Source organism: Talpa europaea, assembly GCF_964194135.1.
Source record: "Talpa europaea genome assembly, chromosome: 6".
Lineage (NCBI taxonomy): Eukaryota > Metazoa > Chordata > Mammalia > Eulipotyphla > Talpidae > Talpa > Talpa europaea.
The window spans coordinates 18,100,899-18,128,270 of record NC_140072.1 but is presented as its reverse complement, the minus strand read 5'-3'; the positions used below and the strand labels follow the sequence as shown (position 1 = coordinate 18,128,270).

General features: G+C 37.6%; 1 protein-coding gene across 1 annotated transcript; it reads right to left on the bottom strand.

The window, feature by feature from the left end:
* Positions 1–1,992: 1,992 nt before the first annotated feature.
* On the bottom strand, positions 1,993–27,081 carry YIPF4 (Yip1 domain family member 4; the record flags this gene model as incomplete). Its single annotated transcript, XM_084235841.1, has 6 exons — positions 1,993–2,391; positions 6,020–6,133; positions 10,789–10,866; positions 12,067–12,238; positions 14,206–14,359; positions 27,003–27,081. The coding sequence occupies 6 exons, from the start codon at positions 27,079–27,081 to the stop codon at positions 2,254–2,256; spliced, it is 735 nt and encodes a 244-aa protein (XP_084091967.1). The 3' UTR covers positions 1,993–2,253.
* Positions 27,082–27,372: the final 291 nt, after the last annotated feature.

Genomic DNA, 27,372 nt, shown 5'->3' with positions numbered 1-27,372 from the left:
ATGAGTTCTATCCCTGATGAGGGAGATACCCACATGGCACAGCAGACCTCTCCTGTCTTGCCCACTGCTCCCCTAAGCAGTGTATTTCAGTCAGTCTGCCTGTTCTGATTCCCACTCTGTCTCTGGTGAATCCTCTCACCCTAACCCTAATCCTGGCCTGTACCCCAGTTCTGGCATGCATAAATAAATCTTTAAAAAAAAAAAAACAGAAATAAAAGTGATCCATATAAGCAAATTTTTCATTTGTCTTAAAGAAATGACAGCTTATATCACGCTATCGCCTCTGAGGCCGGAATTTGATCCTGCCCAAGTCGCTAACCCACATATGGCACAGCAGACCTTTCCTGTCTTACCTGCTGCTCCCCTTAGCAATGTATTTCAGTAAATATGCCTGTTATGCTCCCCACTCTGTCTCTGGTGAATCCTCTTATTCCCTGCACTTCTGGCCTAACCCCAGTTCTTGTATGCATAAATAAATAAAAATTAATCTTTAAAAAAAAAATGACAGCTTAAAAAAGTTGAACCATGTTTTGATTGAGTTTGTCCTAAAACATCTCGACTTGCTTAGTAAAATTCTACCCCCTAGTACTAATCTCCAAGTTTTGGAGGACGATTCCTGTGTCAATACTATGAATATCGAATCTAATAATGCATAGTAATGAAATATTGACCTCAGGTACCCCTGACATGTCACAAGTGTTTATTTTACAGCTGTTACTTTAATAGTTATAGACACTTCCTATTTCATATTATTTTAGGTTTTAGAAGTTTGATTCATCTGGTGTTTCTAATCTATCCTCCTACAGCAGCATATGTAGTTTTCCACATTTTCCTGGCTCAAAAGTAGTTCTATACTCCTGCTGTTTAAGGTTTTTCTCTCTTTTGGGGTAGAAAGGAAGAGAGGAAAAGAAGAGGGATTGCCCTGATACCTTGCCAATTTGTAGATCTGTTTCAGGTTGCTGGATATTTCCTGGTGGATGCCTGTGTTATCATATTGTAGACAATAGTTAAGTTAACTCTTTCAGTTGAGATCAAAGAAGAATAACAAAATAATTTGCTAATTAATAGTTAAAAGGCATTTGCTATTTTATAGACATTTTTTCTACTTTACAAAGCAATACTTATTATAGCTAAATCTAGTGTCTGAAATTATTTGCAACAAGAATTTCACTAATTAAAATTTCTTAATATTTCCCTTAGCAAATATTTGCGTATTTGTTAGAGTACCACATAAGTGTTATAATATCAAGTAATACAGAACAAGATGTTATAAAACAAACACACAGCTGGGAAGCATTTTATTTTTTTTCTACTTCATGTAACATTGTTCAGGACCACAAAATTTTTAGAGGTCTTTTCCAGCAACTTTTATGATTTAGGGAGTACCACTTAATAATATTTAATGATGCTATAAATAATATAATTTTTCTACATATTGACAATTTTAATGAATGCCGCATCCATTTATATACCTCTTGCTCCTTTAGCCAGAAAGATTAAACAGAAACTTCAGATCAGATGTTGAGACATTCAAAAATAGTTTTAAAAGCACACCCAAGCAAATCAAATCTGTATCAGCAACTATTAAAATTAGTTTTAGTAGATAATTAGTAAGAATTCTTAACAAGGACATACTGAAGCATGTATGAGATTTAAAAAATTATATACAATTTTAAAACAAATTTAAATTTATAAATAAAAAGATTAATGGCCAAATTAAAGAAAGTTCAAACATTAGATTTAAAATATCTTAATTTTTAGGCTAGTCAGAAATATATTTTGTGAATAAGAATTATTTCATAAATATATATGTATAAATATAAATATATATCTACAGGATCTGCAATGCAGGAGAAAACCCATTAAAGAAAAAAATTGCACTTTTAGATTATCAGGATGTTTTGTCATATTTACCCTTCAAGTGAAATATATTACCACACCAGGTGCTTTTGGCACACGTCTTTAGGTGAATATTGACACAATCTTAAAAACACAATGTTTTTATATTTTATTCACTGGAATATGAAGAATCAAACAGAATTTTGAATTCTGACCAAAAAAAAAAAAAAATCCAGGTAACTGCAATTACTTAATTACATACAAAAAATATTGTTTTAAAAAGACCTTAAACCAGTTTTACATCTGGAACATGTAAATTTTACCAGCAACAGGTTTTGTTCAGTCCCCTCAGCTAGAATTCCCAGCCTACACACAAATTTAACATTGTCTTTTTCTACTCTTCGATCACTTAGATCAAACTCCAGTATATAAGGACAAAAAATAAATGTATAATAAAAAGATTGGATAAATCAGGAGAGGCTTTTTGGTCTTGAATTCTTCACCCACTAACAATGAAGCAGCACTGTACGCAGCCCAAAATACACCAAACAGCTTTAAAAAACAAACAAGAGACAAAAGGTAGCACATTAGCAAATCAATTAACATTTTGGGTACCACAAAGTAAAAAGAAGGTTCACACCATTATTTTTAATATAATCCTGATTCCAATTGTGGTAAACAGTAAAACTGACTGAGAATGACTTTTGCAAATAGGGTCTTTTGTTATCAAACTTGTCTAATCATAAGAATCACATGTTAAAAGAGACTCATGGGATTCACCTTAATTTAAAATCTAAGAGATGAGTCTAGTTATCAGACTTTTTAACAAGTATTCCTAGTGATTTCAGATTAGGCAACTTTTGGTAAAACTATTACTGGGTCAAATTTCTGAAAGAAATATGATTCCTGAAAGATAACTAATGGACTTGTTACAATGCAGAATTTTTTCCTTCAAAGAAGGAGATATACAGATTAAATAAAAAGTGCCACACAATGTTTAGAAAATATCACAGCATTTTCTCAGGCACAGGTAGAAATATAGTTTTAAATAAAAAGAAAGAAAAAAATTAATTTTGGTCAAGAGTTTAATAAAAAAAATATACTATGGCTTTCTGATTATACACATACCTAACTAAATTATTTTCATTGCAAATTTAGGTAGGATTTATTGATGTAATTACTGAAGGAATTTTACAGAAGATAAAAGAAAAAATTTCAATGGTAGAAATCAAGGAAACTGACAAAAACAGGCTTGGCATGGAGAAGCTGTACTATGGCACTCTAGGATTTTAGTAGTAACCCTGTCCACTACCCATTATGTACTCATAACATTTCACCTCCCTTATTTGTGACACTGAAAAATGTTTCCAGACATTACCAAACATCCTCAGGAGACAAAAGCATCCTGAGACCCACTAATAGAGAGGTAAAAAAACAAATACTAGCAGACTGAAAATGTTTTTGAGATGGTCCCACTCTCTATGGGGCTTTTATACTAAAAAACAAAAACCTACAAACTATTTTAAATCTACAGAAAATAAAGGGAAATATATGAAATAAAAAATACTCAAATTGCATTTGTATGTCATGATTAAATTTTCTGTTGCAAACAAATGGTTGAAGGATTGAGTTATAGACCTAATGTTAATAAACAATTAGTGCTTGTAGATTAGTCTATTCTAATGCTGTAGTTAAACATTAACAGCTTTTTGACATTTCTTGATAAATCTTGAATTGAAATATGAAACACATACAATAGCTCACTCTACAGAGAAGATTAAGTGAATAGGAGAAAAATTTTGGCAAAGAAAAATCTGAAGTTTTAAAATAACTTTTATCCTAAATTTTAAATGATAATTTTCCATTTCATAATAATACACTAATATTCTGCATAAAGAATATAAAGAAAATCATGAGAGGACACAGTTTTAGCCATTCTGGGACTAGTTTCAGAAGTATACAAACAGGTTTTACCCTAAGTAAAAGAATACACATGCAGTAAGTGATCCTAAATAATTCCGTAAAGTGGTATTTTCATTAAAGCTAGGTTTTTAAATGCCACCATGAGATTAGCTCCTGCACTGCAGGACTTTAAAAGTAAATGCTAATAATGCCAAGGTTTTAGGAAAAGATTTTTTTTACAATATTTGCCATACAATTATCACCCGAATGCCTACTCTATGCAAAGCACTGTCCTAGGCATTTTACACTTGATCTTAGCCAAAAGGTAGAGAAGCGATATCCTAGGCATTTTATATATATAAAGTGCCTTCCCCTCCAAATGTTTAAAATTTACTATGACAGATTTTGATGGGATAGTGGGCTTCAATGTTTACTAATAACATGGTTGAACATTATTGAAATTGTTTGCCAAAATATCATCTATCGCCAAAAGTTTTTTTTTTCTTTTTAAGATTTATTTATTTATGCATACAAGAGCTGGGGTACAGGCCAGAAATGCGGGGAGGAGGGTGGTGGTGAGAGGATCACCAGAGACAGAGTGAGGAACAGAACTGGCAGACTGACTGAAACACATTGCTGAGGGGAGTAGAAGGCGAGACAGCAGAGTTCTGCTTCGCCATGTGGGTTGCTCCCTGGCCAGCCGGGGGTCAAACTTTAGCTGCAGAGGCTGCGGGACTGCCTCATAGTATGGTGCTTACTCCCCTGTGCCACCAGGGAGGCCCGATTGCCAAAAGTTTTAAGTACATAAAATAATCATCCATTAGCTGGCTTCTATGTCACAAATCCCTTCAAAGAATACATGATTCTTAGTATTATATATACTTAATCTGCGTAAGAAATCCTAAAAATTAAGGTTCCCCTTCTGCAGAGGAGAAAACTGGGTGTAAGAAAAGTTATCTTCTCACAGCAGACATTAAGTGGCCAAACCAGGATTTGAATTCAAAACTGACTGGTTTTGAGATTCATACTCTTTTTAGCTGGCAGTTACCCAATTCTTTTTTTTTTTTTAACCCTCGCCGCCTGGCGGCCGGGGATCAAACCGGCGCCACAGAGGCTGCAGGCAGCTTTGCAACCCAGCGCTCAACTGTTGCACCACCGGGGAGGCCCCTGGTAGTTACCCAATTCTAAAAGAAATCATTTATCCTGAAATTAGTAATGAACTTTAAATAAATCCATCTCTCATAAAAATTAAGGGACTCTTGCTACTTAACTTTAAGTGTGAAGGCCCGATAATGGCAATTTTGAAAGTGTTGGTATTAAAAAGGTTTTAAAAGTTCAATTTTCCATAAAGAAAAAAAAAAATTCCACTGTGCAGTATATAACACATGTGCTTAAGCAGTCATTTATTTCCTAAAGTTGTTCAAAATTAAAAAATGCCAAAATTTAAGTTATATTACTGTTTATTAAAACCTAATACTATCAGGGCCTCCCTGGTGGCACAGGGGGTTGAGCACTGCGCTGTGAAGCTGTCTGCAGCCCTCTGCAGCACCGGTTTGATCCCAGTTCAATTCCTGCTGACCTTGGAGCAACCCACATGGCGAGCAGACCTTTCCTATCTCGCCCGCTGCTCCCCTCAGCAGTGTATTTCAGTCAGTCTGCCTGTTCTGTTCCCCCTCTGTCTCTGGTGAATCCTCTCACCCTCCTGCGCATCTGGCCTGTACCCTGGTTCTTGTATAAATAAAATAAAATCTTAAAAAAACATACAACTTAATACTATCAGTAAATATTTAAAATGAGTACGTTAATGTAAATTAACATAACAAAGTTTTGATCTCTGCAACAGAGAAAAGCCTATTTATCAGAACCAAGTCTATCATATTTGATAAGGAAGTTACTATTCAAATAGTGACAATTATTAACTAAATATCCAGTGGAACTTTAAATAACTAACTCCCACAAAATCTAAGTTAGATGAACTTGTATTATAAACAAAGAAGAAAAATTCAACATTGAAAGCATTTTCTGAGTTTAACATCCTTAGGCCTGATTTGCTTTGTTCTTTATTACCCACTAGACATACATTATAATTTGTCACAATTAAAAGGGGAAAATAAAAGAAATATAACTGGAAAAATCAGTGAATAAGGTAACTAATACAAAAAATTATGAATCGTTTAATAAACTTCTATAGATTACAATATTCTTAGTCAAAGAACTTATAAATTTGCTATTGGAAAACAATAAACTATGTTTTATAATACACTTTTATAATACTTACTTTTATAAGTGTAGATACCACTTCAAATGATCCAACCACCAAAAGTATAGGTGCTATTACAATGAGAGGAAGTAACGAGTATCCTATAACGCCCAGAACTTGGCCATATGCAACCTGTGAATTTTTAAAGTTTTAAATAAAAATCATAAAATCAGACACTAATTTTAATCACTATTGATTAAATCACTATTGATCATATATTCTTTGTTGTACTTACATAAATATGCAAACTAAGAAGAATGAATAAAGTTCACATACATGGTATTTCAAATAATCATTTAGCCTATTCTCCTTACAACCAATTTTGAGTTTCAATTACTGTCAATTTTCTTATAACACCTAAGTTGTATTCCCAGTCCTCCTCTCTCGAGGGTCAGACTTATATATCCAATTACCTTTAGTATATCTCTACAGTACGTTGTCACTACTTCCTTAAATTGCAGGAGGATTGCTTTAGACCCCAACCATTTACTTAGATGGAAAGTCTAAGGTCTAGAGAAACTAGATGGTACAACTGGCAAATAGAAGGGAAGGTAAAGCAGGTAGGAGAGACTGAAGAGAGAAATATTTTTCAGTGGCTATTGTCTGTGAAGCTTTGTGACAGGCCTTTTATGTTGTAAAGACAAACAATAACCCTATGAAGTACAGGCATATCTCAGAGATATTGATAGTTTGGTTTCACGCCCTGCAATAAATTGAACGTTGCAATAAAGCAAGCCACAAGAATTTGTGGTTTCCCAGTGCATATGAAACTTATGTTTACACTAAACTGTAGTTGATTAAAGTGTACAACAGTATTATATCTAAAAAGACATTGTATGTATCTTAACTAAATAAAATTTACTGTTGAAAAAAATGTTAAATATCATCTGAGCCTTCATAAAATCATAATCTTTTTGCTGGTGGAAAAAGAACGAAATGCTTATCTGCAAAGCTTAATAAAGCAAAACACAAAAAAACAAGGTATTACGCCTGTAGCTATTATTGTTCCCAACATGAAGAAACTGATTCTTAGATAAAAGTGCTTTGCTCAGGAGAGCAAAGCAGTTGATGACACTGTTCAAATTAAGATCTTGTCTCTCAACTCTTGTATCTCTTAAATTGCCAAAATTAGTTAACATTATCTATTTTCACAAAAATATCACACAACATTGTGTCTAGAATGTAAGAAATAATATATGTGAGTGGCCTCCTTGGTGGTTAAGTGTCCGCACTATCAAGCCATCACCAGCCACCTACTGCGGCTGGAGTTCAATGTGACATGAGTTCGATCCCCAGCCAGGGAGGTAACCCACATGGCACAGATGACCTCTCCTGTTGCACCCGCTGCTCCCCTCAGCAGTATATTTCAGTCAATCTGCCTGTTCTGCTCCCCACTCTGTCTCTTGATGAATCCTCTCACCCTGCACCTCTGGCCTACACCCCAGTATTTGTATGCATAAATTAAAAGAAAATAATGTGAATAAATGTAATTTTAAGTCTTTATTAGAATTATGTTAAATTGCCATATGCAGAGTAAAAAGTTTCACAGATAAATGTTATTCTAAATTTACTTAAGAGTTCTAGGTTAATATATATATATATATAAAATAGCACATATACCAGTATCATTCCCTCCCAAAACTCCATTTAAAGGGAAAAAAAGAAATTCCTTTTGATGAAGCATTAACCAGAAATAGAAAATGGGACAACAGCAACATAATTTTGGAAGCTAGAAAGCAGATTAACAAGAACTAAGTAATAGACTTGGCAGATCTCTTCACCAGGTGTGAGAAAAGGATTCACAGTTTCTGTGTTTAGCATTCTATGTTCATAGAGCCAGTACAAAGTCAACACCCACATCAAAATTCTACTTAGTGTCCTCTCTGTTTTACTCTCTCCACAGAATAACTGCTAGAATTTCTAGGTTTATAGTTATTCATAAAAAATCTTATTTAATGGAGCAGTGTTTCTGAAGTAAATGATTCCCTGAAGTCTCAGAGACTCTTTCAGAAGATTAAGGATAAATACTATTATTTTTATAATAGTATTAAATATTATTTGCATTTTCCCAGTAGGATGATAGTGGTACTAATAAGGCAAAAGCAATGGTGGGTAAAATATGCTACTTTGGCAGGAAACGAGGTAGCACAAACTATATTAGTACACTCTGTTTTCTATTACACACTTACAGAAAAAGAAGGAAAAAAGCCAGTTTGACCAGCATAATGAAATAGATAACATAATTATTTTATTAAACCTCAACTTCTGAGTTTGCTCTTTTAATATTATGTATAACAAAATGAGAAGTACACAGAAAGCACTTCTGCTGTATCCTGATTCAATGGTCATCCTAAGGAAGACCATTTGTGCATTTGAGTGAAGAGATGAATTAGATGCTTTTTCCATAACACCATTTTTATTTGAAAGAACAACTCAAAGAAACTATGGTTATTTAGAATTGGGTATTGAAAGACATGTCCTAGAAAAGGAATGGAATGAGTGTATAGTTTCAAGAAAAACAAGTGACAGCATTTGTTGCAAATGACAAAATTCTATCTTTCAAGCAAAATCAGAATTTTGGAAAACTTTTATCTATCAGTGTAAACCGATAGATTTTTCTGATGAGATGAGTGGTGATAATGAATGTGACCTTCTGATATTGTCAACATTTGGAAGGTGTGCAAAACTCAGTGAACCAATGTTTTCCAAGTCACCACACATGGTTAACAAGATTAAGCCAATGAGGGCCTTCCTGGTGGCCGAGGGGTTAAGTTTCACTGCTACCACCTTGAAGGCCTGTGTTCAATACCCAGCCAGGGAGATAACCCACATGGCGCAGCAGACCTCTCCTGTCTCATCTGCAGCTCCCCTTAGCAGTGGATTTTAGTAGATCTGCCTGTTCTTCTCCCTACTCTGTCTCTGGTGAATCCTCTTATCCCCCGCACCTCTGGCCTACACCCCAGTTCCTCTATACAAAAATAAATTAAAAAATCTTTTAAATATAAAAAATTGAGCCAATGAGAATTTTAATGGATCAGGGTGTGAAAAGTTCATTGATATGGCCTGAGATTCCTCACTGCAACAAACTTTTAAGAGACTATAACTTGGTGAGTGTGGGAAGAATATCCACAATCATCCAAAAACGTTATTAAATACTGTTCCTTTTCAGTAACATATTTGTGCAAGGTCTTATTATTTTCATATACTACAACCAAAACAATATATCATAATAGACCAAATGCAGAAAGCAGACATTAGAGTTCAGCTTCCACTAAGTCAAACATTAAAACTACTTGCAAAAATGTAAAGTAAGGGCCTCCCCGGTGGTGCAGCAGTTGAGCGCTGGGCTGCAAAGCTGCCTGCAGCTTCTGCAGCGCTGGTTCGATCCCCCGTTGGCCAGGGAGGGTCCCACTTGGCACCCAGACCTCTCCTGCCGCGCCCACTGCTCCCCTCAGCAGTATATTTTGTCAGTCTTTCTGTTCTGCTCCCTGCTCTGGCTCTGGTGAATTCTCTCACCCTTCTGCGCTTCTGACTATACCCAGTGCTTGTATATATAAATAAATAAAATCTTCAAATAAAAAAATGTAAAGTAATACTCTATTCATGAGCAAGAAGATGTGGTGTATATACACACACATACATACAATGGAGTGCGACTCAACAAAAAAGATAAACTCATGCCATTTGTGGCAAAATGGATGGAGGTGGGAGAGATTAGCTAAGTAAAGTGAGAGGGAAAAAGAAAAATATCGGATGGTCTCACTTATGGGGGGAATATAGGGAAACCAAATAAAGGATCAGGAAAGACAAAACTCGCAGGCAAACCATAGATCTGAGGAATAAGGCAGGGAAGGAGCAGGGAGAAGGGTCAAAACAGGCTAGGGAAGAGCACAATGGAATATGGTGGTGGGAGAACTATGTAGACTACACATGAGGGAAAAAAATCAAATATTGTATAAAAATGAACAATGATGTAAAAAAAAAAAAATCCTAAAAACAAACAAGTAAATAAGAGAATACCCAAGTTATGGGGAAAAAAATACCATTTTATTTACTTTTTTGTTTTGAAAAATACTATTATTCTTTAAAAAGAATTATTTATGTTAAAATGTATTTGGTTTCTTTTAGGTTTTAAAAGAATAACTATATACCTAACATTTTATTTATTTATTTATTTTAAAGATTTATTTATTTACTTACACAAGAACCAGGGTACAGGACAGATGCGTGGGAGGGTGAGAGGATTCACCAGAGACAGAGCAGGGAACATAACAGGCAGACTGACGAAATACACTGCTGAGTGGAGCAGCGGACGCGACAGGAGAGGTCTGCTCACCATGTGGGACCCTTGCTGGCCGTCAGGGATCAAACCGGTGCTGCAGAGGCTGCGGACAGCTTCAAAACTCTGCGCTCAACTGCCTGCGCCACCAGGGGAGGCCCCTAACATTTTATTTTTAACTTTTAAAATGGTAAACACTGATAAATATAACCTTTAGAGAGAAATCTCTCTGGGGACCTGAGACCCAAAAGTTTGAGAACTGCTGTAATGAAATAAACTGTCTGCTTTCCTAAAAAGCTCTGAATTACTGGTGAGTGGAGTGGGATCTTTGCATTACTTGTAACATTTATTGGGTACACATAATACTAGTATGTTGATCATCTTAAAGAAAGCAGCATTTTTTTAAAAAAAATAGTAATAATGAAATATAGCTACTGATGGTGTCTGCGGCATCAAAAATAAAGATTACAACAGAAAATGAAGTCTATTTTCAAAATTAACTACTTACTTCTCCGCCAAGAACTCTGGCCAGTAAGAAAATTGTTAGTGAACCAAATATCCAAATGGTTATAATCCATGAGACGACCTTAAGGAGATAGAATGCATTCAATTATTATCTTTGTGCCAAGTTAGTTGATAATTTCCTACAGAATGCAATTCTCTGCCTTATAAGATAGTTTGGTCTATATAGTTTCAGGTCAGCAAGAGTTTTGAGGGGTTCTCAGGTTTCCTTTCAAACCCTAAAAATAACACAAAATGTAATGCTGTTCTATATCCAAATTAAAAATGTAACAATGATCAATTGCCTAAAGGAATCTCAATACTTCAAGATCTTTGACAAAAAAGATTACTATAAAAGAGAACAAAGTGTTTACTTCCAATGCCCTTGTTAATAGCATCATACAAGCAAATCCATCCCTAAACAAGTTATCAATTTCTCAGGGGTTTTTTAATATTTACATTAATAATACCTTTATCTAAGTAATGGAATATGGGAGAATATGCATTCTAGACAATTTTAACTCCTGAGACTTAGTGCAACAATGCCACATTGATATATATCTCTAAGTTCTGTCTGCTCGGAGGGTCTAGAAAGAATGATACTCCAGTAGCAATATAGCACATTTAATTGTCCAGGACCCGGTTTCCAAATATTCCCCAATAAAAGAAACCAGCACTCATTAGAGAAATTTCAGGACTGGAGTAGGGAAACTAAAAGATGAACCTGGAACAACACTTTGTGGAGTCAGTGTGGCTGAAAGTTAAGGAATGTTTTCAGCTTCCAGAAGTGAGAAAAGGTAAACACAAAATTTTGCCCAATCCTGTTGACATTTTGATCTTAGCCCTTATGACTCATTTTGAATTTCTGACTTCCAGAACTGTAAAAGAATAACTATGCATTGTTTTTAAGCCACTAGTGGAAATTTATTACAGCAACAACAGGAAACTAACTCATTTCTAAATCACTCTGGTATGAAGAACTTTTTTTTTTTTTAACTTCTTTTAAGCCCTAAACTAAGGATGAGGGAGTTATGTATGTATGTTGTATTTTAATGATAAAAGACAAAATATACAAAAACAAACATTGATGGAATCTTTGTCATCATTTGGAAAGTAATAGTCCATGCCACCCCTAGATATTTAATTAAGGACAGCTCTAGGGATCAACAAGTGAGAATAAGTAAAAGTAAAGCATTTCTCAAACATAATATAGTAATAAACAGCTAATATTTTGTTATCTTTAATTTCAAGACCCTTAAAATATTCAGAATTGGTATGTACTTACCCTAAATTGTCCATATAACGAAATCATGGAAAAGAAAAGAACAACAGCCAGAGGACCCCAAAAGTCAGGATTGTCTCTCACCACTTGTCTATTAAAACCAAGTGATGGCATTGGCATCAAAACACATCGAATTTTGTAGTAAATATCCTTTAGATCGATATCCAATTCCTCCCTAAAATTTTAAAATAAAAATTCTTAAAAAGTAGACACTTCTGAATATTGATGACAGTTGAAACAGAATTTAAGTTTAAATATGACAACATAGTCCCCACAGGTCAACAAAACATTTACATTTGCTGTACTGTATCTCACTGATTCAATGGTGTTCATTTCCAACATCTCTAAAGTTGGGATGCATAACACAATTACTGTTGTTTAACAATTGTTGTCAGCCTGGTGTTAAAACCAAGTGCTTTTGGGCCTCCCTGGTAGCGCAGGGGTTAAAGTCTCAGCACTACCTATCAAGTGATCTCCAGCCACAGTGGCATGAGTTTGATCGCTGGCCAGGGAGCTAACCCACATGGGCAGCAGATCTCTCCTGTCTTGCCTGCTGTTCCCCTCAGCAGTGTATTTCAATCAGTCTACCTGTTCTGCTTCCCACTCTGTGGTGAATCCTCTCACCACCCTCCCCCAAAACCTCTGGCCTACACCCCAGTTCTTGTATGCATAAATAAATAAAAATAAATCTTTAACAACACACACACACACACAAAAAAAAAACCCAACTGCTTTTAAGAATTGCGTTTCCTTTTCCCTGAAAGTATTACTGATTTGGGACAACTTTAAATAAATTTCTCTTCTCATGTAACCCCATATGTGAAACTATGGGGTTTACAAATTATCTTTAGGAAATTTTTCTTCCAATACCATCCAGTGTCAAATTGTGACAAGCAAACTTCCTTGTTGTCTGTTTTTGCATGGTAGGTTATTTTTCATTTATCTTTATACTAAGGAGGTATTTTGCTATCCTACTTTATGCTACCTGAGGTACTTTTTCTTTTTTATTCATAAATGCAAAATAATTATTCAATAATCAAATGTCTTAGTCTTGATGAAATATAGCACATTAACATTAGGAAACAGGGTTGTTTTAGCTCTTGGTCTACCAATAATTACTACAGAGAATTACTTGGTAATGCCTTGACTTTATATAAAGATAGAGGTTCTTCTTTCCAGAATTGTTAAATTCTTTGTCTTTTTTCCTCAAATAATACCTAGTCACTTAAAAATTTCAAGTTCTTTGATGAATGTGAAAGCGCCTCCCTGTATACAGCTAAAGCAATTTTTTTTTTAAATATTTAGTTATGCTTATAAGAACTGGGGTGTAGGCCAGAGGTGTGGGGGTGAGAGGATTCACCAGGGCCAGAGCGGGGAACAGAACAGGCAGACTGACTGAAATACACTGCTGAGGGGAGCAGCGGGCGATTCAGGAGAGGTCTGCTGAGCCATGTGGGTATTTCCCTGGCCGGCAGGGAATCGAACACAGGCTGCAGAGGCTGCGCACAGCTTCTTAGTGCTACGCATAACCCTCTTTGCCACGAGGGAGGCCCCAACCTTTTTATACTGAATTTCTATAGCAACAAGCTTTTTTTTTTTTTTTTTTTTTTTACCTTGATGGCATGTTTCCTTAGTTATAGACCAAGATCAGCCTTAAGAGTTTGGGCATATCTTTGTGTATAACTACGATATAGGATTACTGAATCTTTACATTTTTTACCATTCAACAGATTTAAAAAATTCTCTCATTTCAGTTTCTTCTAATTACTTTTAAAATTGAAAATAGTGAAACTGGGGCCTCCTTGATGGCCTAGGGGTTAAGTCTTAGCACTATCACTGCTATGACCTGAGTTTGATCCATAGCCAGGTAGTAACACATGTATGGCACAGCAGACCTCTCCTGTCTTGCCCATCACTCCCCTTAGCTGTGTATTTCAGCAAATCCGCCTGTTCTGCTTCCCACTCTGTCTCTGGTGAGTCTTCTCACCAACCCCCGCATCTCTGGACTACATCCCAGTTCTACGTAAAAAGAAAAAATAAGTGAAAATGTTTGAATAAAAGGTTAAGATTTTCCATACAAGAATATAATCCCACATACTAGTTCTAAAAACTGCAAAAACACATATTATTATTTTTACATACAAGAGTGGCTTGTTATCTTCAGGATCATCATCTTCAACTTCCAAAAGCCAGCCATATCCTCTCTGTCTAAGAAATGTAGTAGCTGTAGATTCTTTGATAAAATCTCCACCAAGGTTTAATTTGACATCTGGGGATGCTATTGAGCCACTCAAATCTTAGGAGAAAAGATGAGAAAAACTGTAAATCAAGGTAAAATGTATGACTCTTAACCAACATGAGCAAATATTCAACTAAGAAAATAATCACAATAAAATTAAAGATTAGAGGTGAAGATACATGAAGTCTTCATAGCTAATTAGCTAGACTGATATCAGAATCTAGACTTGTAAAAATAACTTTAAAATTTACATGGGGAGGGCCTCCCCGGTGGCAAAGCAGTTGAGCGCTGGGTTGCAAGGCTGCCCGCAGCCTCTGCAGCACTGGTTCGATTTCCGGCTGCTCCCCGGCCACCGTAGGAGGGTCCCACTTGACGCACAGACCTCTCCTGCCGCCCGCTGCTCCCCTCAGCAGTGTACTTCGGTCCTTCTGCCTGCTCTGCTCTCCGCTCTGGCTCTGGTGAATTCTCTCACCCTCCCGCGCTTCTGACTGTACCCAGTGCTTGTATAAATGGATAAATAAATCTTTAAAAAAAAAATTTACATGGGGAAATATACAAACTATATTAATGATATCATTTTGGATTACCTTCCTTATGTACATTATGTGCTTCAGAAAAAAAAGTGACTGAATAAAATTTTTAAAAGGAATTACATTTATATACACAAACCATTAGAGACTATTTGTTTAAGGTAAATAACATAATTTTTCTCTACATTCTTATGTATTTATTCATACATTGTTTCATTTAATTAAAAAATGTATACTAAGTATTTTATATATTTATATCTGGATAAATTTGACTAGCAAGAGTTCACAACTGTTTCAGCTAACTATATAATTATATAAAGTTCAACTTTAGTTTGGTAGAAATAAAGTTGTGTTTTATTTTTAAGGTCAGCTCTAAAACAGGATGAAGAGATTCAGCTATCCACATTACAAAATTCCATTTATAATCTGCACAGCATAATCTTAAAGGTTACAGATAATCACATTAAGTACAAATGCCACATTTTCTGGTCCCAAAAAACTGGGAGGGCCTCCCCTGGTGGCGCAGCAGTTGAGCACTGGGCTGTGAGGCTGCCCACAGCCTCTGTAGCACCAGTATGATCCCCGGCCACCTGCGAGGGTCCCACAAGGCACGACAGACCTCTCCTGCCGCCCGCTGCTCCCCTCAGCAGTGTATTTCGTCAGTCTGCCTGTTCTGTTCCCCGCTCTGGTTCTGGTGAATTCTCTCACCCTCCAGAGTTTCTGACTGTACCCAGTGCTTGCATAAACAAATAAACAAATCTTTAAAAACAAAAAACAAAAAAATTGGGAATAGTAAAGGACCCACTTGAAGTCATATGAGAATGGAGAAGAAAAAAATACTTTAGTAGGCAGACAATATGTACTAGTAAACAACCATCAATGCTGTTAACTAGAAATCACAAGACTGGAGCGGCGTTTTAGAAAATAATTTTGGCAAAAGCAAATCAGAACACTTACACAGATTCTCCTTCCCTGGTGACAATAAAAAGTGTTTACTTTGCACATAACTCTAAATTCTAGGATAGGTATTGGCTTCAACTTCAATCATTAAATGGCACAATTATGAGTCACATTGTGGTCTGTTATGACAGTTCCTACAATTAATTATAATGAAGTTTGCATTATGAAGCTATGGTTTAGCTTATCAACTGATTAATACAGCAAGTCTTAATGTATTATGGTTTCTAGTTTCCTATTACAAGTTCTTTTCAGATTTAACACTATATGATTCTAAAAAGTTTTTATAAGGAAGTTTTTTAGCTGCACAAGTACTTTTTAATACACTGTCCTCCCTAAAGTTTAAAAATTTAGTCCCTTAGATATTAACTGTCTGGAATCTGTGATTATTCTTTAGAATTTACATTCTGCTTCTCTGTCTTAATCTAAGTTGAAAATGAAAGAACTGAAATTTACCTAACATTCCATTTCCAATAAGTACAAGAGAATTTAATAAAAGGAAGGTTTTTAAATCAGGACATCACTAGCACAGCAGTGACAATAAAAGTCTTGCAATTATGAGGCAGGAAAGAACCTTAACAACTGTTTCCTGGTCTCTAAAAATGGAACTGCACTTATAGTGCTTAATCTAAACTAAAAAAGAATATGTAAATTATAGGCTAAGGAACGTAGTGACAAAGAATTTTATCAGTTTGTCGTATGACATGTCGAAATCTCAATAAGGCATCTTTAGCTTACAATTTCATATTTTCCATTCCATGCAAAGTAGGAAAATATCATGGACACACATATACATGCAGGAATTCCAGCAGAGTAGTTTGCTGTTACTCCCCCAGTATACCCAAGACACAATTTGGTGTAAGAAAAAACAAAAGAAAAGTAAAAAAAACAACAATAAAAAACTGATAGCCTAACAGGTTAGCAAGTTAACAAGGATAGTGTTAGAGAACAAAGAGAAAGATTCTAAATCACTCCAGGAGTACCAGATTACTTAAATAAAACCAGAGTGAGAGCTGGCCAGCCTGACTTTCAACTCTAGATAGGTATCCAGAATTATAAAACACTACTTTAAAATTAATTCTTACTATACTGTGCATAATATTCTTGGTATATCCTAAGTAAAAAACCATAAAATTGATAATACACGTGGATTTAAGAGAAAATGATCTTTTGCCAAAATCTTTTGCACTGCTGTTTGAGTTCAGAGTGAAAAAGAATATTAGGAAGTTTCAAGTTTTGCTGAAAGCTACCCGGAAAAATTGCAGAACAAAATTTAGTAAGAGTAATTTTCCTCCCCTTTCAACTCAAAGGTATGCCTGATTGAGGGATCCTTTCTCTGAACTTTCTCCTCAGTCTGAGAACTTCACTTTGACAAATGAGGAAGCACCCCACGAATGTAGTACAGTAGTATACTAAGGATGAGTTTACTGATCTGCCCCCATGCAAGTTCTAGATTTCTGTGAAAGAATAGTATCATGCAAGGAACAATAAACTTATTGTTTGTACTTGTTAACTTGTTATAACTGTGAAGAAGCCTTTACTTTTTTAACAAGTAACAAAATCAAGGACAAAAATCCTATCATTTCATTTGAAAATAAAATCCTTGTGCGCTTATACCTAACCAGAATTGAGTACTTGTGCACCAAAACAAAGAAAGCATGTTTTACACTAAAGAGATAAAAAACAAAGAAAGCATGTTTTACACTAAAGAGATAAATTCCACTGTCCCATTTTAGGTGTACTGACATCTTAATGCATCTATAGGCCAATGAAGAGATCAAGAAACCAATGCACTTGCATAATGATCTTATAACTTCTACATTTGCACTTGGTAAGAGCTTATTTCGTTTAAAAAAAACTTCTAAAATTGTGTCTTGGATTATATTTTTATTCATATTGTTTCGGTTTGTGGTTTTAGTAACCTTACTATTCAATACTGTTAGTAAATTTTCATAGTAAACACAGTATCAATTAAATCCCCATAGCCCACTTTTAGAAAAATTAAATCCTGTTTCCGGGGCCTGCCGGTGGCGCAAGGGGTTAAGTCTTAGTACTATAAAGCCACTGAAACAGGGGTTTGATCCCAGGCTAGGGAGCTGACCCACATAGTGCAGCAGATAGTTCCTATTTGCCAGTTGCTACCCTCAGCAGTGTATTTCAGTAGATTCATCTGTTCTGCTCCCCACTCTGTCTCTGGTGAATCCTCTCACTCCCTGAACTTCTGGCCTACACCCCAGCTCTTGTATGCATAAATAAATAAAATAAATCTTAAAAAAATCAAATCCTGTTTTGGTATAAATCAGCTATATAACAAAAACCTTTTGTTTGTAAGTCAATGTTACTGCAATAAAAATAAATAAATACAAACAAATTGTGGTATATATACTCAACTGAATACTATTCAGCTATTATAAAAGATGAAAGAGTGCCTTTAGGGACAATATGGAAGGATCTAGAGGTAATTACAGCAAGTGAAGTAATTCAGAAATGAAAGGAAACTACTGGATGGTTTTATTCATTTGTGGAATACAAATAACCAAGGAAAACAAACTGGTAAACAGAATAAAAATAACTTAAGACTGTGAAGACTATGGTGGTTACCAGAGGGGAGGAGGAGAGAGGATAGGTAGTAGAGAGGGGGTAAAAAACAGTGTAGTAGCAATGGAGCTTTGGTGAAGGGCAAGTGAAGCATGTGTACATGTTAAGGTATGAAGCTGTACTCCCAAATTATGTCATTTATAAATGAATGGCAAATCAATAAAATTTGATTTACAAAGTAAAAAATAAAATAAAACATATAAAAAAACTTAAGTTCCCCTTCTTTAAAAGGGTAAAACTTGCTAGTTACCTTTTTCTCCCCAAGAAAAGTTACCATCTTTTGAATAGTGAATAAAAACTATTCATTAGCATATTGTATAGAAGATATTTATAGTATCGACAAAGATGTAAGTTTTTAAAACTCAAACAGGGGGCCTCTCTGGTGGCCCAAAGGGTTAAGTCTCAGCACTATCAAGCTATCATCAGCCATCGTAGCACGAGTTCCATTCCCTGCCAGGGAGCTAACCCACATGGCACAGCAGACCTGTAGGAAATTTCTGAAAAGGAAAAACTAAAGGGCCTCCCCGGTGGCGCAGCGGTTGAGCGCTGGATTGCGAAGCTGCCTGCGGCCTCGGAGGCACCGGTTCGATCCCCAGCTGCTCCCCGGCCACTGGAGGAGGGTCCCACATGGCGCGCAGACCTCTCCTGCCACCCACTGCTCCCCTCAGCAGTGTACTTTGGTCCTTCTGCCTGCTCTGCTCCCCGCTCTGGCTCTGGTGAATTCTCTCACCCTCCCGCACTTCTGACTGTACCCAGTGCATGTATAAACAAAAACAAACAAACAAACAAACAAACAAATAAATAAAACATGCCTCTATTTAAAAAAAAAAAAAAAAGAAGGAAAAACTAAAGACTCCTTTATTTATACCTCTAACTAGTATTAAAGGTGATATCCTTTCTGGGGAGGGGAAACTTCACACGCAGAGTGGGCAAAAAAATGTTTGGTCACCTTAACAGAAAATTATCATTTACTCAAAAAAGCATTGACAATAATTACTGGATTATGACTACTTCAACTTACTGATCACAATAATGTAATAGGAACTGTGGGTTCTAACATTTATATAGTACAGTCTCAGTCTGTTCGTTCTACTATAAATTTCACAGATTGGGTGGCTTGTTAACAATATAAATTTCTTTCTCACAGTTTTAGAGACTAAAAGTTGCAGGTGAGGTGAGGGCTCTCTCCTAAATTGCAGGCTTGTAGATTTCTCCTTGTATCCCCACATGGCAGAGGAACATGGAGCATGGCTGGGGTCTTTTTTTATAAGAGCACTAATCTCATTCACAGTACTCTATCTTGATGACCTAAGTACCTCCCCAAAGCTCTACCTCCTAATTACAGTCACATTGGGCATTAGGATTTCAATACATGACTTTTGAGAGTGACAAACCTTCAGACAGTAACAAAGGTTAAGAAGATAGATTTACTGAGCCCAATCCTTATCTATAGACTTACATAATCAATTGCTAATTTAACACTTCCTTATAGCTATGTTAAAAGCACCTAAAACTCAGTTTTCAAAAACGGAATTCTGTTAAACTGTCCTACTCCAATTTCTTACTATTGTGAATGGTTCCACAGCCATCCAGCATTATAAACTAAAACCTTGATTATTCTTGACAGTTTCCTTCATTTGCATGTTCCTCACTTCTTCCAAACCCATCATTAAATTCTGTCCTGTTTACCTCTAAATGTTTTGAATCTGTCCCTTTTCTCCATTTCCACCATCAGCATAAAGCTATGGCAAATTATAATCTCCTGTTTGTGTGTCTATAATGATCTACTAACTGCTCTCTCCCTAGTTATTTTTGTATTCTTCCAATCCATTCTCTTAACAGTAATCTGAGGAACCTTTTTAAAATGCAAATCTTTCACTCTTCTGTTTAAAATCCTCCAGGAACCCCCTACTGCTTTTTCAGCTCAAATCCAACAATATCTATAAGCCATATCTACTGCTCCAGACCAATTTCTGCCTTACTCCCCAACTGGATCCTATGCTCTAGCTACACAAAATCTCTCAGTTCTTCAAATTAACTTGGATCCCTTCTAAGAAGGGATTTTTGTTTCCTCTAACTTCAGACAATTAAATGCCATACATTTCTTAGATATACTTAAGGAAACTTTTCTTGAAAGCCTAGACTACATTCGGTTTCTTTCAGAGTTCCCTGAACTTTTCCTTTATAGCATTCATCACTACTTATAATAATATACTTGTGTGATTATTTGGTTAATGTGTGTGGAGACTATGGTGGCTGAGACTAAGTATTTTGTTGTAGTTTTGTTTTGAACACATATCCTCAGTACCTCGTCTATAGGAGGCAACCTACAAATGGGTTTTGGCTGAATTAATTAATGGAAGATTAAGTAGCAACACATAGCTTAAATCAAGACATGGTATTAAAAAGGCTTCCTCTGATCAAGCAAACAGACAAAAGTAAGATTTGTATTTTAGAAACATAATCTTAGCTGCACTATGGAAGACTAATTTAAGAAGGGAGAGACTAGAGCAGGGAGTATAGTTGGTGGTTACAGTAAAGAGGAGAGGTGAGAAATGGAAAGGACAAGACAGTGCCAAAAAAAAGGGAAGAACAGATTAATTGCATATTCTGTGGAATCTGGTGATGTTTGCTAACTTTGGAAAACCCTACAACCTCCATTTGGAGTTTCAGTACTAATGTTGGCATATTCAAGTTTCTGGCAATTTCGCATTAAGGAGACCGGCTTTCCTTAGCTTATCACATCATTTACCAAACTTATGTTATCATGGTACCTTTCCCCTTTGGGAAACACTGCTGAAGATACTTCTGTAGATGACAGAAAGCAGTGTAATTCCAGCATAGTAAAGACTGTTGGATGCTGAGGAAACATGAAGTAATAGAAATAGGCTAGCTATGAAAAATAAGAAAAAAGGGAATAAATTAAAAAAAATTCATTTATTATTTATGCATACAAGAACTGGAGTACAGGTTAGAGGTGTGGAGGGTGAGAGGATTCACCAGAGACACAGTGGGGAACAGAACAGGCAGACTGACCGAAATACACTCCTGAGAGGAGCAGCTGGCAAGTCAGGAGAGGTCTGCCATGCCATGTGAGCCACCTCCCTGGCTGGGGATCAAACTCATGCTGCAGTGGCTGCGAATAGCTTCATAGGGCTGCGACTTAACCCCATGCACCACCAGGGAGACCCTGGGAAGAAATGGATTTAATTAAAAGTTCTGTCAATTAAAAGGTGACCTATGAGTGATGGTAGTGATGACAGAAACAGAAGAGAAATAGAAATTGCTAGAGAGAAACACAGAGAGTGAAGGGGGTTCCAAAACAGGCAGGGAAGATAATTGTAGAATATCTACTAGTTGAAGTTTATTCTGGGAAAGGAACAAGAAATCTTTAAGATTTGGAGGAAAGATGAATGTTTCAATATAGATACAGGGATATTTAGAATAGAAAAATATGATGGGAAAATGGCAATTGGGTGGCTTACATCATCTTGCTTAGTTGTCTCTATTCATGCCTTTTCCAACTACTTACTACATTTCTGGTGAATTACTGCTAGCTTCCATTCTAACAGCACACTTTTACCTTAATCAAAAAGTATCCTGGGGCCTCCCTGGTGGCACAGCGGTTGAGCGCTGGGTTGCGAAGCTGCCCGCAGCCTCTGCAATGCCGGTTCGATCCCCGGCTGCTCCCCAGCCACCAGAGGAGGGTCCCACATGGCGCGCAGACCTCTCCTGCTGCCCTCTGCTCCCCTCAGCAGTGTACTTCAGTCCTTCTGCCTGTTCTGCTCCCAGCTCTGGCTCTGGTGAATTCTCTCACCCTCCTGCGCTTCTGACTGTACCCAGTGCTTGTATAAATAAATAAATATATCTTTAAAAAAAAAAAAGTATCCTGTGCCTCCACGGTGGCGCAGCGGTAGAGCGCTGGGCTGCAAAGCTGCCCGCGCCTCTGCGGCGCTGGTTCGATCCCCAGCTGCTCCCCGGCCACCAGAGGAGGGTCCTGCATGGCGCGCAGACCTCTCCTGCCGCCCGCTGCTCCCCTCAGCAGTGTACTTCGGTCCTTCTGCCTGCTCTGCTCCCCGCTCTGGCTCTGGTGAATTCTCTCACCCTCCCACGCTTCTGACTATACCCAGTGCATGTATAAACAAAACAAACAAACAAACAAATAAAAGCATGCCTCTATTAAAAAAAAAATCTTAAAAAAAAAAAGTATCCTGTAGTCATTCATTCAAACATTTATTGAGTTCCTGGTTTACAGCAGACTCCATGCTAGGCAGTGGTAATACTGATCAGCAGGAAAGAAGAGCTTCTAAATCCAAGGAGTTCATGGTCTAAATCAGCACTATTTCAGGTTCGTGAGGATTGAGAGCTGTAAGATACAGGGACTGCCTCTACTCCATTAACTACTGTATTACATAGTTATTATGTGAATGGTCTTCCTCCTTTACAATCCAAAGAACTTCTATTTTTCCTTCAAAATGTTTCATCTATCTCTAAAGACTTTCTTTGATTCCATTCTGCACAGTTAACATACTCCTTTGAACCCTACTTTTTGTAGGGTTTTATTTATATACACAGAAATTTTAAAATTCTCTTATCAGACCATTTCTTTTTTTGTATAGAAGAACTGGGGTATAGGCCAGAGGAGGGAGGGGGTAAGGGGAGAGTAAGAGGATTCACCAGAGACAGAATGGGGACAACAGGCAGATTTACTGAAATACACTGCTGAGGCAAACAGCAGGCGAGACAGGAGAGGTCGCTGTGCCATATGAGGGTTAGCATCCTGGCAGGGATCCACCCTCAGGCCTTCCTGGTGATAGTACTGAGACTTAACCCCTAGGCCACTGGGGAAGCCCTAGACCATTTCTTAGTGTCAGTACTTCCTCACATGCTGTTCCTTGCACATGGAGGCACTCCCTTCATCAGATATATACCAAACATTATGTGGCCTTCAAAGTTCAGCAGTGTATCACTAGTATTACATTGCTTCTGATCCTCCAGCTAGGAAAACTGTCCTCCTCTTCCTATCATTCATAACATTTTAAATGAGTGGTTCTCCAAGCTAAAATATGCATACAAAAGACCCCAGGATCTTGTTAAAATGCAAATTAAAATTAAGGCAGATTCTGGCATTACTAAGCACACTTGGTAATGCCATTACTGCTGGCCTATGGCCAAAAACCAGACAAATAATTAGTCAAAGGATTGCCTTAAGGATTTCCACACGGGAGTTTACATGTATAGAACAATATCATAATATTCTTACATTTAAACACAGCATTTCATTCATAACTGCTTTCTGTAGTTTTATACCAGAGACCTGAATATGCAGTCTGGATTTTAGTGTTAATTTATTGGCTTAATCACATTTAGCACTGTCTTTTGAAATCTGTACTTATGAAGCTTGCTCTCACAAACATTATCTTAAATAAGTTTCACAAAAGTTTTCTAAGTGTGCTTTTCATATTATAGGTGACAAAATGGAGACCTATAGAAGCTATGTGACTTGCCTAATATTGCATAACTACTGTTAAGAATCAGGATTTTAACTTAAGACTTCTGCCTCTAAATCTGTTTTAAGTTACATCAGCTAAAACGTGCTTAATTTTGTCATCCCAACAATCAATGTCATATGAAATTTAAAAAAGATCAGAAATCATATAATCCTTCAACAAATATTTTGTGATGTATTCTGGGTTCTGTGGTAGGTACTGGGATACAGAAAAGATAAAGAAAGGTTCTGTTTCTGAGGAACAGTTAGCAAAGTTCATCAAAGGAGGAGTATTTGAGTTGTCTTAAGTTTCAACTTGGAGTAAACAGAAAATCATTTTAAGCATGAGGAACAAGATATACATAGATACAGAGACAAAAATACCAGGCACATTTTAGAAAAAAGAATATATGTGGGGCCTCCCTGGTGGCGCAGTGGTTGAGCACTGGGTTGCGAAGCTGCCCGCGGCCTCTGGGGCGCCGGTTCGATCCCCGGCTGCTCCCCGGCCACCAGAGGAGGGTCCCACATGGCACATGGCACGCAGACCTCTCCTGCCGCCCGCTGCTCCCCTCAGCGGTGTACTTCGGTTCTTCTGCCTGTTTTGCTCCCCGCTCTGGCTCTGGTGAATTCTCTCACCCTCCCGCGCTTCTGACTGTACCCAGTGCATGTATAAACAAAACAAACAAACAAACAAATAAATAAAACATGCCTCTATTAAAAAAAAAATTAAAAAAAAAAGAATGTATGTGGACAATCAGTAAGAATATTACTGAGAGTGATTTGGACAGAATCTAAAAGAAAGGTACACACTGAAAATATTTATATGCTGAATACATGCAAGGTTAAAAAAATAGCATAAAAAGAATTTATATGACCTGCTTAGGAACATGAGAAAAAATTTGTAGATGCAGAGTCAAATGCTGAACTCTCATGTTGGAGACACTGAAAAGTTAAGTGTGAGGACAATTCATACTGAAACCTAAGCAGCAGCATCACTGCTAACATAGTCTGAGCATATGTTAACATATCTTAACTCTGTCAGATATAGTACTAAGTGCTTTTCATTTGCAAAATATCTGAGTACTTAGTATTATTTGTTTTGTATATTAGGAAACAGAGGTTCAGAGAGTTTACTTGTCCAATATCACATAGATAGTAATTAGTAGAGCCAGGATGTAAACCTAAGACTCAGCACTATACTTCAGATAAAATCTTCAATTTATAAAAATATGAGGTTGTCATGTTTTAGCGTGAAATAATTTGTGGAGACAGAACACTAGGTTTTAATTCCAGATCCATCACATGGGAATTACAGAATTTCTCTAAACCTCAGTTTCATTATAAAACATAGAAGAAAAGCTCAGTAGAATTCTTTTTTTAAAAAAATTTATTTATTTATGCATACAAGAACTGGGGTACAGGCCAGAGGTGCAGGGGAGGGAGTGAGAGTATTCACCAGAGACAGAGTAGGGAGCAGAACAGGCAGATTGACTGAAATACACTGCTGAGGGGAGCAGTGGGCGAGTCATGAGAGGTCTGCTGTGCCATGTGGGTTAGCTCCTGGCTGGGGATCGAACTTGTGCTGCAGAGGCTGCAGATAGCTTGGCAGTGCTGTGTCTTAACCCCTTTTGTCACCAGGGAGGTCCCTCAGTAGAATTCTTATACAGATGAGTCATATGCTTAAAACATCATCATTACAGACTATACTTGTCTCTATATATCTAGATATCCCTGGACATACAAGGAGTCTATATGGAGAAGTCTGAATAAACCTTTTGGATTTTACTTATTACAAATTTCTTGGTTATAATGTGAAGTAAATGTATGTTTTATTAATCTGTCAGATATCTGAGGTGTATTTCAGAAAGCTAATTCCTGGACCAAGGGAGGTTATGAAAAGTATATATACATACGTGGTCTGAACAAACATCAGGCTCTGATCCTCAATGATAAGACAATTTGTTTTAAAAAATGGAAAATAAGAATTGATATTCGTAAGCACAATGCTACCAAATGTCGATGAAGTAAACTGAAATCTTTTCAGCTATTGTATTTCAGGTTGTTCAATTAAGTTTAAAAGAAAAGGATCAGCTATATTGCCTTTGATGGATAAAAATTTTGTTTTCGATTTTAAATTATAACCCAAAATACTGTACTGTCTTTCAAACGATGCCACTCAAAAAGTGAAATGAGGGGGGGAAAAAAAAAGAGAACAAACTGTATTTACTGATGCACCATGAAAGCAGATTTCTGAGGAAACTCCACGTTCTTCTCTAGATAAAAATTTTTACAGGGGAATACACACACACACACACACACACACATATAATATCAGGCTGTAAGTCTGACCACCGAAAAATGAAAATCTAAAAAAAAATAAAATTTGAAAATGACTAGCTGAGTAAGATTCTGGTTACAAGGAGTCTGGTAAAGAGGAGGAAAACACACTTCCCTATGCTGTAGAAAAATCTGTCCAGCAATCTGCTTCCTCAAAGTAGTACAAGGAAATCTGCAAAAGCTATTGGGAGCACCTCGCTGTACTACAAGAAGTTTCAAATTTACCTGGATCCACTTCTCTGAACGTCCAGATCAAATACTTTAAAATGGGAGGAAACCAGGGACATAGGCAAGGTGTCAAATTCCATTTAAAAAAGAAAAAAAAAAAAAAGAACAAGATAACGAAACCCACGAACTCCTCGGGAACTTTCCACTGGCAATGCCGAATCTAATCCCAGCACCAAGTTTATTTATTGTCCAACAACAGGAACGAAGCCCTCCCCTCGGGTCTCCTTCTCGGACACCTTCCCCGGCCGCTGCAGCCACCCCTTTCTGAGCAGCAGCCAATCAGTTCAGACACAAAATTTCAGGGATCCGTGGGTCCCCAAGACCTAAGTGCCCACAAAAGCCCGTCACCACAGGTGCGGGGAAAGGCAGAAGCTGCCCGAGGAACTTGAGAAAGTTCTTCACGCCCATCCCTGGGCGCCCCGGACGCTCCCGCGAGGCCCAGCAGGCGCAGCGGGTTCGAGTCCCCACCCGGCCACCGGCGTCTCCGCCCCCGGGGGACCCCCCCACCCCCGCGACGGGCGCGGCGTCCCCCGGGGGGGCGGCCTCGCGGGCCCCGTCTTACCTTCCGCGTCCGCGGAGGAGACAAAGGTGAAGTCCCCGTTGGTGGGGGAATACGCCGGGGGCGGGCCCGGCGGCTGCATCGCGAGGGCGCTCTGGGCCGGCGGCTGGGGCGGGGGAGGGGGCTGCGGCCAGGCCAGGCCCCGAGGTGGCCGCGGCGCCGACCCGCTCGCGCGCCCTAAGGTGCGGCTGGCGACACCGGAGGGGCCGGCTGGGGGCGCGGCGGGAGGCCGGGGTCGCGCGCCGTCCGCTGTCCCGGAAGCGGCCCCACCAAACCCTCTCGGTGGCGGCCGCCCAAGCACCACGACGCCGGCGCCCTGACAGGACCATAACAGTGACAGCGCCGCTTGGATTGGCTCTTTGTAATGTGATCG